Raw genomic sequence first — 16919 nt, forward strand, 5'->3', positions numbered from 1 at the left:
CCACGTCGATCCAATTCACTCTATTCCTTGCCCGACTTTCACCCTCCTGCATGTTCAGGCCCCGATCACTCAAAATCTTTTTCACTCCATCTTTCCACCTCCAATTTGGTCTCCCACTTCTCCTCGTTCCCTCCACCTCCGACACATATATCCTCTTGGTCAATCTTTCCTCACTCATTCTCTCCATGTGCCCAAACCATTTCAAAACACCCTCTTCTGCTCTCTCAACCACACTCTTTTTATTTCCACACATCTCTCTTACCCTTACATTACTTACTTGATCAAACCACCTCACACCACACATTGTTCTCAAACATCTCATTTCCAGCACATCCACCCTCCTGCGCACAACTCTATCCATAGCCCACGCCTCACAACTATACAACATTGTTGGAACCACTATTCCTTCAAACATAGCCATTTTTGCTTTCCGAGATAATGTTCTCGACTTCCACACATTCTTCAAGGCTCCCAGGATTTTCACCCCCTCCCCCACCCTATGATTCACTTCCGCTTCCGTGGTTTCATCCGCTGCCAGATCCACTCCCAGATATCTAAAACACTTTACTTCCTCCAGTTTTTCTCCATTCAAACTTACCTCCCAATTGACTTGAACCTCAACCCTACTGTACCTAATAACCTTGCTCTTATTCACATTTACTCTTAACTTTCTTCTTTCACACGCTTTACCAAACTCAGTCACCAGCTTCTGCAGTTTCTCGCATGAATCAGCCACCAGCGCTGTATCATCAGCGAACAACAACTGGCTCACTTCCCAAGCTCTCTCATCCCCAACAGACTTCATACTTGCCCCTCTTTCCAAAACTCTTGCATTCACCTCCCTAACAACCCCATCCATAAACAAATTAAACAACCATGGAGACATCACACACCCCTGCTGCAAACCTACATTCACTGAGAACCAATCACTTTCCTCTCTTCCTACACGTACACTTGCCTTACATCCTCGATAAAAACTTTTCACTGCTTCTAACAACTTGCCTCCCACACCATATATTCTTATTACCTTCCACAGAGCATCTCTATCAACTCTATCATATGCCTTCTCCAGATCCATAAATGCTACATACAAATCCATTTGCTCTTCTAAGTATTTCTCACATACATTCTTCAAAGCAAACACCTGATCCACACATCCTCTACCACTTCTGAAACCACACTGCTCTTCCCCAATCTGATGCTCTGTACATGCCTTCACCCTCTCAATCAATACCCTCCCATATAATTTACCAGGAATACTCAACAAACTTATACCTCTGTAATTTGAGCACTCGCTCTTATCCCCTTTGCCTTTGTACAATGGCACTATGCACTGCATTCCGCCAATCCTCAGGCACCTCACCATGAATCATATATACATTATTACATAACCTTACCAACCAGTCAACAATACAATCACCCCCTTTTTTAATAAATTCCAATGCAATACCATCCAAACCTGCTGCCTTGCCGGCTTTCAACTTCCGCAAAGCTTTTACTACCTCTTCTCTGTTTACCAAATCATTTTCCCTAACCCTCTCACTTTGCACACCACCTCGACCAAAACACCCTATATCTGCCACTCTATCATCAAACACATTCAACAAACCTTCAAAATACTCACTCCATCTCCTTCTCACATCACCACTACTTGTTATCACCTCCCCATTAGCCCCCTTCACTGAAGTTCCCATTTGCTCCCTTGTCTTGCGCACTTTATTTACCTCCTTCCAGAACATCTTTTTATTCTCCCTAAAATTTAATGATACTCTCTCACCCCAACTCTCATTTGCCTTCTTATTCACCTCTTGCACCTTTCTCTTGACCTCCTGTCTCTTTCTTTTATACATCTCCCACTCATTTGCATTTTTCCCTGCAAAAATCCTCCAAATGCCTCTCTCTTCTCTTTCACTAATAATCTTAATTCTTCATCTCACCACTCACTACCCTTTCTAATCAACCGACCTCCCACACTTCTCATGCCACAAGCATCTTTTGCGCAAGCCATCACAGCTTCCCTAAATACATCCCATTCCTCCCCCACTCCCCTTACCTCCTTTGTTCTCACTTTTTTCCATTCTGTACTCAGTCTCTCCTGGTACTTCCTCACACAAGTCTCCTTCCCAAGCTCACTTACTTTCACAACCCTCTTCACCCCAACATTCACTCTTCTTTTCTGAAAACCCATACAAATCTTCACCTTCGCCTCCACAAGATAATGATCAGACATCCCTCCAGTTGCACCTCTCAGCACATTAACATCCAAAAGTCTCTCTTTCGCACGCCTGTCACTTAACACGTAATCCAATAACGCTCTCTGGCCATCTCTCCTACTTACATACGTATACTTATGTATATCTTGCTTTTTAAACCAGGTATTCCCAATCACCAGTCCTTTTTCAGCACATAAATCTACAGGCTCTTCACCATTTCCATTTACAACACTGAACACCCCATGTATACCAATTATTCCCTCACCTGCCACATTACTCACCTTTGCATTCAAATCACCCATCACTATAACCCGGTCTTGTGCATCAAAACCACTAACACACTCATTCAGCTGCTCCCAAAACACTTGCCTCATGATCTTTCTTCTCATGCCCAGGTGCATATGCACCAATAATCATCCATCTCTCTCCATCAACATTCAGTTTTACCCATATTAATCTAGAATTTACTTACATTCTATCACATACTCCCACAACTCCTGTTTCAGGAGTACTGCTACTCCTTCCCTTGCTCTTGTCCTCTCACTAACCCCTGACTTTACTCCCAAGACATTCCCAAACCACTCTTCCCCTTTACCCTTGAGCTTCGTTTCACTCAGAGCCAAAACATCCAGGTTCCTTTCCTCAAACATACTACCTATCTCTCCTTTTTTCACATCTTGGTTACATCCAAACACATTTAGACACCCCAATCTGAGTCTACGAGGAGGATGAGCACTCCCTGCATGACTCCTTCTGTTTTCCATTTTAGAAAGTTAAAATACAAGGAGGGGAGGATTTCTGGCCCCCTGCTCCCGTCCCCTCTAGTCGCCTTCTATATATATATATATATATATATATATATATATATATATATATATATATATATATATATATATATATTTATACACATGCACACAATTCACACTGTCTGCCTTTATTCATTCCCATCGCAACCTCGCCACACATGGAATAACATCTCCCTCCCCCCTCATGTGTGTGAGGTAGCGCTAGGAAAAGACAACAAAGGCCCCATTCGTTCACACTCAGTCTCTTGCTGTCATGCAATAATGCCCGAAACCACAGCTCCCTTTCCACATCCAGGCCCCACAGAACTTTCCATGGTTTACCCAGACGGTTCACATGCCCTGATTCAATCCATTGACAGCACGTCGACCCCGGTATACCACATCGATCCAATTCACTCTATTCCTTGCCCGACTTTCACCCTCCTGCATGTTCAGGCCCCGATCACTCAAAATCTTTTTCACTCCATCTTTCCACCTCCAATTTGGTCTCCCACTTCTCCTCGTTCCCTCCACCTCCGACACATATATCCTCTTGGTCAATCTTTCCTCACTCATTCTCTCCATGTGCCCAAACCATTTCAAAACACCCTCTTCTGCTCTCTCAACCACACTCTTTTTATTTCCACACATCTCTCTTACCCTTACATTACTTACTTGATCAAACCACCTCACACCACACATTGTTCTCAAACATCTCATTTCCAGCACATCCACCCTCCTGCGCACAACTCTATCCATAGCCCACGCCTCACAACTATACAACATTGTTGGAACCACTATTCCTTCAAACATAGCCATTTTTGCTTTCCGAGATAATGTTCTCGACTTCCACACATTCTTCAAGGCTCCCAGGATTTTCACCCCCTCCCCCACCCTATGATTCACTTCCGCTTCCGTGGTTTCATCCGCTGCCAGATCCACTCCCAGATATCTAAAACACTTTACTTCCTCCAGTTTTTCTCCATTCAAACTTACCTCCCAATTGACTTGAACCTCAACCCTACTGTACCTAATAACCTTGCTCTTATTCACATTTACTCTTAACTTTCTTCTTTCACACGCTTTACCAAACTCAGTCACCAGCTTCTGCAGTTTCTCGCATGAATCAGCCACCAGCGCTGTATCATCAGCGAACAACAACTGGCTCACTTCCCAAGCTCTCTCATCCCCAACAGACTTCATACTTGCCCCTCTTTCCAAAACTCTTGCATTCACCTCCCTAACAACCCCATCCATAAACAAATTAAACAACCATGGAGACATCACACACCCCTGCTGCAAACCTACATTCACTGAGAACCAATCACTTTCCTCTCTTCCTACACGTACACTTGCCTTACATCCTCGATAAAAACTTTTCACTGCTTCTAACAACTTGCCTCCCACACCATATATTCTTATTACCTTCCACAGAGCATCTCTATCAACTCTATCATATGCCTTCTCCAGATCCATAAATGCTACATACAAATCCATTTGCTCTTCTAAGTATTTCTCACATACATTCTTCAAAGCAAACACCTGATCCACACATCCTCTACCACTTCTGAAACCACACTGCTCTTCCCCAATCTGATGCTCTGTACATGCCTTCACCCTCTCAATCAATACCCTCCCATATAATTTACCAGGAATACTCAACAAACTTATACCTCTGTAATTTGAGCACTCGCTCTTATCCCCTTTGCCTTTGTACAATGGCACTATGCATGCATTCCGCCAATCCTCAGGCACCTCACCATGAATCATATATACATTATTACATAACCTTACCAACCAGTCAACAATACAATCACCCCCTTTTTTAATAAATTCCAATGCAATACCATCCAAACCTGCTGCCTTGCCGGCTTTCAACTTCCGCAAAGCTTTTACTACCTCTTCTCTGTTTACCAAATCATTTTCCCTAACCCTCTCACTTTGCACACCACCTCGACCAAAACACCCTATATCTGCCACTCTATCATCAAACACATTCAACAAACCTTCAAAATACTCACTCCATCTCCTTCTCACATCACCACTACTTGTTATCACCTCCCCATTAGCCCCCTTCACTGAAGTTCCCATTTGCTCCCTTGTCTTGCGCACTTTATTTACCTCCTTCCAGAACATCTTTTTATTCTCCCTAAAATTTAATGATACTCTCTCACCCCAACTCTCATTTGCCTTCTTATTCACCTCTTGCACCTTTCTCTTGACCTCCTGTCTCTTTCTTTTATACATCTCCCACTCATTTGCATTTTTCCCTGCAAAAATCCTCCAAATGCCTCTCTCTTCTCTTTCACTAATAATCTTAATTCTTCATCTCACCACTCACTACCCTTTCTAATCAACCGACCTCCCACACTTCTCATGCCACAAGCATCTTTTGCGCAAGCCATCACAGCTTCCCTAAATACATCCCATTCCTCCCCCACTCCCCTTACCTCCTTTGTTCTCACTTTTTTCCATTCTGTACTCAGTCTCTCCTGGTACTTCCTCACACAAGTCTCCTTCCCAAGCTCACTTACTTTCACAACCCTCTTCACCCCAACATTCACTCTTCTTTTCTGAAAACCCATACAAATCTTCACCTTCGCCTCCACAAGATAATGATCAGACATCCCTCCAGTTGCACCTCTCAGCACATTAACATCCAAAAGTCTCTCTTTCGCACGCCTGTCACTTAACACGTAATCCAATAACGCTCTCTGGCCATCTCTCCTACTTACATACGTATACTTATGTATATCTTGCTTTTTAAACCAGGTATTCCCAATCACCAGTCCTTTTTCAGCACATAAATCTACAGGCTCTTCACCATTTCCATTTACAACACTGAACACCCCATGTATACCAATTATTCCCTCACCTGCCACATTACTCACCTTTGCATTCAAATCACCCATCACTATAACCCGGTCTTGTGCATCAAAACCACTAACACACTCATTCAGCTGCTCCCAAAACACTTGCCTCATGATCTTTCTTCTCATGCCCAGGTGCATATGCACCAATAATCATCCATCTCTCTCCATCAACATTCAGTTTTACCCATATTAATCTAGAATTTACTTACATTCTATCACATACTCCCACAACTCCTGTTTCAGGAGTACTGCTACTCCTTCCCTTGCTCTTGTCCTCTCACTAACCCCTGACTTTACTCCCAAGACATTCCCAAACCACTCTTCCCCTTTACCCTTGAGCTTCGTTTCACTCAGAGCCAAAACATCCAGGTTCCTTTCCTCAAACATACTACCTATCTCTCCTTTTTTCACATCTTGGTTACATCCACACACTTTTTTTTTTTTTTTTTTTTTCCAAAAGAAGGAACAGAGGGGGCCAGGTGAGGATATTCCAAAAGGGGCCCAGGCCCAGTCCTCTGTTCTTAACGCTACCTCGCTAACGCGGGAAATGGCGAATAGTTTAAAAGAAAAGAAAGAAAGAAATATATATACATATTATCCATACTTCCCACGTATTCCCTGTGTGTTGTAGAAGGCGACTAAAAGGGGAGGGAGCGGGGATCTAGATATACCTCCCCTCTCTTTTTTTTTTTTTTTTTTTTTTATTTTACAAAAGAAGGAACAGAGAAGGAGGCCAGGTGAGGATATTCCCTCAAAGGCCCAGTCCTCTGTTCTTAACGCTACCTCGCTAATGCGGGAAATGGCGAATAATAGTTTGAAAGAAAAAAGATATATATATATATATATATATATATATATAGAAATGCTCTGTGGAAGGTATTAAGAATATATGGTGTGGGAGGCAAGTTGTTAGAAGCAGTGGAAAGTTTTTATCGAGGATGTAAGGCATGTGTACGTGTAGGAAGAGAGGAAAGTGATTGGTTCTCAGTGAATGTAGGTTTGCGGCAGGGGTGTGTGATGTCTCCATGGTTGTTTAATTTGTTTATGGATGGGGTTGTTAGGGAGGTGAATGCAAGAGTTTTGGAAAGAGGGGCAAGAATGAAGTCTGTTGTGGATGAGAGAGCTTGGGAAGTGAGTCAGTTGTTGTTCGCTGATGATACAGCGCTGGTGGCCGATTCATGTGAGAAACTGCAGAAGCTGGTGACTGAGTTTGGTAAAGTGTGTGAAAGAAGAAAGTTAAGAGTAAATGTGAATAAGAGCAAGGTTATTAGGTACAGTAGGGTTGAGGGTCAAGTCAATTGGGAGGTAAGTTTGAATGGAGAAAAACTGGAGGAAGTAAAGTGGTTTAGATATCTGGGAGTGGATCTGGCAGCGGATGGAACCATGGAAGCGGAAGTGAATCATAGGGTGGGGGAGGGGGCGAAAATCCTGGGAGCCTTGAAGAATGTGTGGAAGTCGAGAACATTATCTCGGAAAGCAAAAATGGGTATGTTTTAAGGAATAGTGGTTCCAACAATGTTGTATGGTTGCGAGGCATGGGCTATGGATAGAGTTGTGCGCAGAAGGGTGGATGTGCTGGAAATGAGATGTTTGAGGACAATGTGTGGTGTGAGGTGGTTTGATCGAGTAAGTAATGTAAGGGTAAGAGAGATGTGTGGAAATAAAAAGAGCGTGGTTGAGAGAGCAGAAGAGGGTGTTTTGAAATGGTTTGGGCACATGGAGAGAATGAGTGAGGAAAGATTGACCAAGAGGATATATGTGTCGGAGGTGGAGGGAACGAGGAGAAGAGGGAGACCAAATTGGAGGTGGAAAGATGGAGTGAAAAAGATTTTGAGTGATCAGGGCCTGAACATGCAGGAGGGTGAAAGGCGGGCAAGGAATAGAGTGAATTGGAACGATGTGGTATACCGGGGTCGACGTGCTGTCAGTGGATTGAACCAGGGCATGTGAAGCGTCTGGGGTAAACCATGGAAAGTTATGTGGGGCCTGGATGTGGAAAGGGAGCTGTGGTTTCTGTGCATTATTACATGACAGCTAGAGACTGAGTGTGAACGAATGGGGCCTTTGTTGTCTTTTCCTAGCGCTACCTTGCACACATGAGGGGGGAGGGGGTTGTTATTCCATGTGTTGCAGGATGGCGATGGGAATAAATAAAGGTAGACAGTATGAATTATGTACATGTGTATATATGTATATGTCTGTGTGTGTATACATATGCGTACATTGAGATGTATAGGTATGTATATTTGCGTGTGTGGACGTGTATGTATATACATGTGTATGTGGGTGGGTTGGGCCATTCTTTCGTCTGTTTCCTTGCGCTACCTCGCAAACGCGGGAGACAGCGACAAAGCAAAATAAATATAGATAAATAAGTATAATAAAGGTGTTAACTTTGGTCCATGACTGGAGCCCTCAACAGAAAAAAAAAATCCACATGTTCATGCAGATCCGAGGCTGCAAGGCAACCAGCAGCACATGATATGTAGATATGGGGTAAGATATATACAGTAGATGACATAACTTTATTTAATATGCATAATTCCAAACCTGTCTATGTATGTACAATGACTATTTAAACTTGATATAGTTTGTACACATCTTAAACCTGGAAAATCTGGAACAAAGTGAACATAGAGAAAGCATCATGTCAGTGACCACCTGACTAAAGAGAAATCACCACTTTCCTTAGAAAAATAGAATTATTTTTCTTTGCAATAGTTTTTATTGAAAGAATAACATTAAGCAGTGAGGAAATGACTGATAACCAAGAATGTGTCTTCAAAGATTTTATTTTTGTGTTAGTAAAGCATGACAAAGACAATTATTGGACACATGGCAACTTAATTTAAATCACAGATATATATTAAATTTTATCAGAAACTACTACCAAAAAAAGCCTTTTGTGAAATTCAGGTGAACTAATATTACCTTTCATTCCTTCTTTTCAGACCAAGTATGGAATGGTGAAGAGATGAAACCAGGTTCCAGGACTCAAACCAAGCGAGCAGCCTCAGGAAGGTCAAGAATAGTCTTACACAAAGTAAATGTGGATTTAAAAGAAAAAGTTCAAAGAGGCCCTCTAAGTGCAAGTTATTCCTTCTACAGTCTTTAACTGTATAAACACCAATTTCCAAGCATATACTGCCTGAAATAATCAGTCTTAATTCAGGCATTCTGTGTATTTTATATATATATCTGACAACTATTCTCCTCAGGAAACTCCTCAAGGGGGTGGAGAAGGCAGAAGTCTCTCCATAAATGGTGAATCCTTGTGTATTTCTTAACCTTTAATGTGTCACATCAGGCCACTGGTATAGAGGAACTGAAAGCACAGTGTTTTCAGAGGCTCCTACGTAATGCTCCTACTGACCACTACTTCCTAATGTTGCTGACCTAAAGTCCCAGCCAACTGCTTCTACCTTCTTTATACTACTTAAATTATTATAACCATAGAAATTTTGTTTTCTGTAGGAATATTAGTTAGGAGCCCCTGCAGATGATGCTTTAGACTTGCCCGACAATGGCTTTTTAAGGGTGTGGTACTAAAAGCTAAGAAGTGACCCTGGAGATCACTTGTTATATTGACTATTGTCATGGCCACCCCTTTGAGTGAGTTGCATAAGGGAACAGGCCCAGAGATATAGATAGATTGATAAATTTGTAATCAGTCAGCAGGCATGGTAAGCCATGGTACACCTAATGCCAAGTAAATTGGATTATGGGTATTTGAACTCTGGCTTGAATTTGATTTTTCAAATATGAATTAGGAAAAAAGAGAAGCATTAACATAAAATGCAAACTGAAAAATTATTCCCGTGTCAATTATAATAAGGATTAACTTGCCCAAGTAAATGTTTTCTAGCATTCTTTGTGGCTTATTTTTATGAAAAATGATTATGTAATTAATGGATGTTTTCTTGGGTAAATACCAAGAAACTATATACAGAAATTAGTCACATGAATTGGTGTACCAACAAAAATTTTCCTCAAATGTCCATGGCACTATTTCCATACCATTAAGTTGCAGTGTTTGTGGTGATTGTTATTTAGTCAGGGGCATTGACATAGCAATGATACATGCTGTGCCAAACCTACCTGGTTTGACAATATGTGGCACACAACACAGAGCATTATTCATGCTCTTTGGTGAAATTTCACACTTCCAGGTTAATTAACATCAGTATTCATATTGTACTCACTTTACTGCCAAACATGCAATAATCATACATAGTCCAATAGAATTTAATATAGTTAAATGAACAAGTGAAACATTACATGAATGAATTAAGGTCGTGTTTACAGAATTTGAGTATCTTACAAAAATAGCATTAAATATTTCTATCTGCAGTAGTTTAAACTTTTGCGAGACTATTCTCCAGTTTATTTTTCAAATATGAAAATTTTTATACTAACAAATCAAACCTATATATATATACTTTGAAAAACAAGATGGGACTGTTAAATAATACAAAAACATTTCCCCAAATGCAATAACACCACATATCCAGCTGCAGCATGTAATTAATTTGTGCTGTAACAATGGATACAAGTTAAGAAACAGTTATGGTCCTTATTTCAGACCTTTTCAATTAACACTCAACTGGAGCAAAAGCTAATCCTGAGAACATGGAAACGAAGATGGGAAATAAACATAATAATGGAATGTATACAAAATCTTGTCTCATGGTATGTAGAGGCTCAAAACTTTGAACTTGTTATGAGCTAAAACAGTTCTAAAATAGATCACAAAGCTTGAAGCCAAAATTTGTATAATAATGAAATATTGAAAAGAAATGCAACTCCCATATGTATGTATGCACTTCAAAAGAATATTAAACATATTTAAGGGATGTATTTACATGACAAAAATATATGTATATTATGTATATATACTATGTACAAAGGGAAAAATAATTCAAGTGCTTACATGACAGATTAAGAGAAACTACCTCTCTTTCACACACACACACACACAATCACAATCACACAATTTGGCTTTGCCAATTCAGTAGTAGGCCTTAACTTGACAATGTCACTAATTTGTGAAAAGAGCAATCTAGAATTACCTGCATGTCGCCTTGGTTTTAATATCTGGATTCACTTCACAGTTTAATCAATGCACTTAAGTATTTATGGCATATTTTGACTTCAATATGAGGTCAAGATTAACTACTAATGTACACAAGGAGGTCAAACAGACCTGCCCTCTCTGATTCTTCATCATATCTAAAGAGGATTTACATTAAACCACTAATCCACACAGCTGAAATGCCAGAATGAATAGGATATATTGTGAATAGTAATGCATTATGATACGTAACATATAGAAGTCAATAAATTCAACCATTTACGAATCATTGCATACCTATAGAATCGCCATTACTTTACTCTTCTTGCATCATGTGGTTACATAATGCTACACATCTATAAAGCATTTATGTTAAGGTACACCAAACATGATTTTACATTTCTCTAATAATTACTTTTGAATTTCAAGTAATGTGCCCAATTTGTTAGTATGCTCTAAATATCTTTTCATTAATTATGCCCCTTCTTTTCAGAAAAAAAAGTTACATTAAAATGCTATTTTTTTTCAATCAAATTGCTCAATTAACTTTGAGTACTGTAAAGTCATGGTGCTACATGAAATCATGACTAAAGGAAAAAAAAAAAAAAAATCCTGCAAGAGATAAAAAAAACAAACAATCCTAATATTTATTATGCTTAACTTATAGAGTGCAAGCTTTAAGAGTTATGGATGAAGTAACTATTTGTAATCTAAAGTATCACACACACACAGTGTATATAATCAGTGTAAAGTCCATTTTATACTGTAAGCTAAATACTGTAAAACTTCATCCTTGCCATTCAAATTTAAGTAGTTTTAATTACATCAAATTAACAAATACCATCACTGATATTCTATATGATCACAGAATAATGAATCTATAAAAATAAACTTTAATTTTTATAAGATATCTCAACTTAAAAAGAATAAAATAGTAGTTACAAAATCCCAAGTTGAAATCAGCAGGAGATACTCCGAGAAATGAATCTCTGTATGACAGAATCATAAGAACAACTGTGTTCAGATAAAGCAAATACAAATGAACATAAAATGTATTACCATTTTACTTGTTCTACAATCATGTATATATGATATTTAAATTCCTATCATTAAAAGGAATAAAGGTTATACTCGTAAATATGGATTTTAGTACAGCAGCCAAAAACTTCCTGTGGTGTCTACTGATATGCTGAGCCTCTAATAATAGACTAGGTTAAAGTTACAGCCATACTGAAACTGTAAAACACTGAATAAGGGCTCAGGAGTATCAAACACGAGGAAATTTTTTACGTCGAGATACTAGAATCCCTATATATGTTTTGATGTTAATAGTGTCAATATATTAATATTTTGCCTCATGGCTGCTAAATCTCTTAGTGATACACTGGATTAAGATTGAGATGTAAATGATGCCTTGGAGATTCATGCAAAGTTGAAACGCTCATCTGTTGTTCTCGCCGCACTTTGATGGATGCCAAGATATGCAGTACCATAGCTTTGCAGTCTCCACAAACAGACATCAACTCACCACGTAAATGCTCTTCAGCTTGTGCTGTTCGAGATCGCTGTTTCTGCTTCCTGTGGGTGAAAAAGCTTGAGTTAGGTTGCAGTAGGGAATCTGATAATGTTGTATTACCTGGCTCTAGTAGATAATGAAATTACTGCTTTATGAGGAAACAGCTTCATTTGCTCAAATACACTCTCTACCTCTTTTTGCATTATGCATGACAGCTAATGACTAGATTTGAGGAAATTTATTCATTTGCTCTGGACAAAACTACGGTAATGCTGGCAAAGATGATGAATAACAGAAAAGATTTTTTCTGACAATTCACTCATGAAGTCTTACGTTACTAGACACAGATTTGAATGAGCACTCTTTATCCCAAAGTTATGTGAATTTGTTTTCATGTCTCACTACCACTCCTAATTTCACTTTACCGTGTTTATCAATTTAATTACTATGAATAATGCCCTATACAAAGTGACATATTGTATTTTCCATTTCCTTGTGGTTTTTCATTTTATGTTTGTATATCCACTTACCGTTATATTTCTTTCTTTTATTTCCCCCGATGATGTGATTATCATATGAACATACACTTAGGAACTGAATGTGTTTAATTTCCCCATGGACATATTGAGGAGAGAGACTTTTGGATGTTAATGTGCTGATAGGGGCAACTGGAGGGATGTCTGATCATTATCTTGTGGACGCGAAGCTGAAGATTTTTAAAGGTTTTCAGAAAAGAAGAGAAAATGTTGGGGTAAAGATATCTGTGAGAGTAAGTGAGCTTGGAAAGGAGACTTGTGTAAGGAAGTATCAGGAGAGATTGAGTGCAGAATGGCAAAAGGTTAGCGCAAATGATGTAAGGTGAGTGGCGGAGGAATGGGATGTATTTAGGGAGGCAATGATGGCTTGCACAAAAGATGCTTGTGGCATGAGAAAGGTGGCAGGTGGGCAGATTAGAAAGGGTAATGAGTGGTGGGATGAAGAAGTAAGACTGTTAGTGAAAGAGAAGAGAGAGGCGTTTGGAAGATTTTGGCAGGGAAGAAGTGCAAATGACAAGATGTATAAAAGAAAGAGGCAGGAGGTCAAGATAAAGGTGCAAGAGGTGAAAAAGAGGGCTAATGAGAGTTGGGGTGAGAGAGTATCATTAAATTTTAGGGATAATAAAAAGATATTTTAGGAGGAGGTAAATAAAGGACGTATGACCAAACAACAAATGGGAACAACGTTGAAGGGGTCTAATGGGGAGGTAATAACAAGTAGTGGTGAAATGAAAAGGAGATGGAGTGAGTATTTTGAAGGTTTGTTGAATGTGTTTGATGATAGAGTGGCAGATATAGGGTGTTTTGAATGAGGTGGTGTGTGAAGTGAGGGGGTCAGGGAGAATACTTTGGTAAACAGACAAGAGGTGACTAAAGGAGGCGGGATCCAGGGGCTAAAATTGGGGAGGAACAGTGTGGTTTCAGAAGTGGTAGAGGATGTGCGGATCAGGTGTTTGTTTTGAAGAATTTATATGAGAAATACTTTGAAAAACAGATGGATTTGTATGTAGCATTTATGAAGCTGGAGAATGCATATGATAGAGTTGATAGAGATGCTCTGTGGAAGGTATGAAGAGTATATGGTGTGGGAGGTAAATTGCTAGAAGCAGTGAAAAGATTTTTTGAAGGATGTAAAGCATGTGTACGAGTAGGAAGAGAGGAAAGCGAGTGGTTCCCAGTGAATGTCGGTTTGCAGCAGGGGTGTGTGATGTCTACATGGTTGTTTAATTTGTTTATCGATGGGGTTGCTAGGGAGGTGAATACAAGAGTTTTGGAGAGAGGGGCAAGTATGCAGTCTGTTGTGGATAAGAGGGTTTGGGAAGTGAGTCAGTTGTTCGCTGATGATACAGCGCTGGTGGCTGATTCAGGTGAGAATCTGCAGAAGCTGGTGACTGAGTTTGTTAAAGTGTGTGAAAGAAGAAAGCTGAGAGTAAATGTGAATAAGAGCAAGGTTATTAGGTACAGTAGGGTTGAGGGACAAGACAATTGAGGGTAAGTATGAATGGAGAAAAACTGGAGGAAGTGAAGCATTTTGGACATCTTGGACTGGATTTGGCAGCGGATGGAACCATGGAAGTGCAAGTGAGTCACAGGGTGGGGAGGGGGCAAAAGTTCTGTGAGCGTTGAAAGATGTGTGGAAGGCGAGAACATTATCTCGGAAAGCAAAAATGGGTATGTTTGAAGGAATAGTGGTTCCAACAATGTTATTTGGTTGCGAGGCATGGGCTATAGATAGGGGTGTGCAGAGGGGGGTGGATGTGTTAGAAATGAGATGTTTGAGGACAATATGTGGTGCGAGGTGGTTTGATCGAGTGAGTAATGAAAGGGTAAGAGAGATGTGTGGTAATAAAAAGAGTGTGGTTGAGAGAGCAGAAGAGGGTGTATTGAAATGGTTTGGTCACATGGAGAGAATGAGTGAGGAAAGATTGACAAAGAGGATATATGTGTCAGAGGTGGAGGGAACGAGGAGAAATGGGAGACCAAATTGGAGGTGGAAGGATGGAGTGAAAAAGAATTTGAGCAACCGGGGCCTGAACATTGGAACGATGTGGTATACCAGGGTTGACATGCTGTCAATGGATTGAACCAGGGTATGGGAAGTGTCTGGGGTAAACCATGGAAAGTTTTGTGGGGCCTGGCTGTGTAAAGGGAGCTGTGGTTTCGGTGCATTATACATGACAGCTACAGACTGAGTGTGAACGAATGTGGCCTTTGTTGTCTTTTCCTAGCACTACCTCGCACATGTGCAGGGGAAGGGGTTGTCATTTCATGTGTGGCAGGGTGGCTATGGGAATCAATAAAGGCAGCGAGTATGAATTATGTACATGTGTATATATGTATATGTCTGTGTATGTATATATATGTATACACTGAAATGTAGAGGTATGTATATGTGCGTGTGTGGACGTGTATGTATATACATGTGTATGTGGGTGGGTTGGGTCATTCTTTTGTCTGTTTCCTTGTGCTACGTCACTAACACAGGAAACAGCAACAAAGTATAATAAATAAATAAAATATATATATATATATATATATATATATATATATATATATATATATATATATATATTTTTTTGCCGCTGTCTCCCGCATTTGCAAGGTAGCGCAAGGAAGGCAACTAAAAGGTGAGGAAGCAGGGAGCTAGAAATCCTACCCTGCAGTTTTTATTTTTCTAAAAGAAGGAACAGAAGGGTGTAAAAGAGGATTTTCCCTCAAAGGCTTGGTTCTCTGTTCTTGAAGATATATGCTTAAGCGAGAATAGCAAACATGTATGAAAAATATATATATATGTGTGAAAAAGATTTTGAGCGACAGGTGTTTGAACATACCTGATGGTGAGAGGCATGTAGGGAATACAATAAATCGGAACAATGTGTAAACTGGGTTTGATTTGCTATCAACAGATTGAACCAGGTCTTGTGAAACATCTGGGGTAAAGTATAGAAAGATATGTGGGTCCTGGATGTGGATAGGGAGCTGTGGTTTCAGTGCATTAAACATGACAGCTAGACTTAAGTTTGAATGAAAGTATTCTTTTTTGTTTGTTTTCCTGGCACTACCTTGTTCAAGCAAGAGGTAGTGACAGGAATGGATGAAAGGAAGTATGAATATGTGTGTGTATGGGCATTTGCGTGTGTGTGCTGTGTGTATGAGTAGATGGGCCATTCTTTGTCTGTTTCCTGGCACTACCTCACTGATGTGGGAAACAGTAATTAAGTGTTATGATAATATTAATAATAACAATGATAAAAATAATAATTGATAATAAATATATATCCCTGGGGATATGGGAGAAAGAATATTTCCCATGTATTCCCTGCGTGTGGTAGAAGGCGACTACAGTGGGGTAAGAGTCAGGTAGGGAATGCTCAAACTGGGGTGTCTAAATGTGTGTGAATGTAACCAAGATGAGAAAAAAGGAGAGATAGGTAGTATGTTTGAGAAAAGGAACCTGGATGTTTTGGCTCTGAGTGAAACGAATCTCAAGGTTAAAGGTGAAGAGTGGTTTAGGAATGTCTTGGGAGTAAAGTCAGGGGTTGGTTAGAGGACAAGAGCAAAGGAAGTCATAGCACTACTCCAGAAGCTAAACCTAACCTTGCATTTTGCTCAGATTTTCAATTTCCTCAGATTTTAATGAAAATCAATTTATAGATGTTATTCTATATGGTAAATAATTATTTGGAGTCAAAAGATGACATTTTGTAATACTTAATCACTATATAGAATAACATCTATACACAGATTTTCATTCAAATCTGAGGAAGTTGAAAATCTGAGCAAAAAAAATGCAAGGCTATAGCCTTGGATTTTTCTTGATTTTTTTTTTTTTTTTTTTTTTTTTGAAAATTTAGATTGTCTTGAAAATATCAGCATAGATACTTTTATGTATGCTGAATAAGAATCTGTGGTCAGTCTTTTGATT

General features: G+C 39.6%; 2 protein-coding genes across 12 annotated transcripts in view; one reads left to right on the top strand and one right to left on the bottom strand.

Annotated features, from left to right (window-relative positions):
• The window catches only part of LOC139760366 (probable glutamate receptor), a 183599-nt gene extending 173858 nt beyond the window's left edge, over positions 1–9741 (top strand). For all 5 annotated transcript variants that reach the window (XM_071683442.1, XM_071683444.1, XM_071683445.1 and 2 more), the window contains one exon: positions 8823–9741. The gene's annotated coding sequence lies outside the window, so the exon portion shown is untranslated. The remainder of the gene's footprint in view (positions 1–8822) is intronic.
• spir (spire type actin nucleation factor) overlaps positions 8385–16919 on the bottom strand; it is a 225843-nt gene continuing 217308 nt past the window's right edge. For all 7 annotated transcript variants that reach the window (XM_071683432.1, XM_071683435.1, XM_071683437.1 and 4 more), the window contains one exon: positions 8385–12520. In XM_071683432.1, coding sequence (XP_071539533.1) covers positions 12316–12520 — 205 coding nt within the window. In that variant the 3' untranslated portion in view covers positions 8385–12315. The remainder of the gene's footprint in view (positions 12521–16919) is intronic.

Source organism: Panulirus ornatus, chromosome 36 (genome assembly GCF_036320965.1).
Source record: "Panulirus ornatus isolate Po-2019 chromosome 36, ASM3632096v1, whole genome shotgun sequence".
Lineage (NCBI taxonomy): Eukaryota > Metazoa > Arthropoda > Malacostraca > Decapoda > Palinuridae > Panulirus > Panulirus ornatus.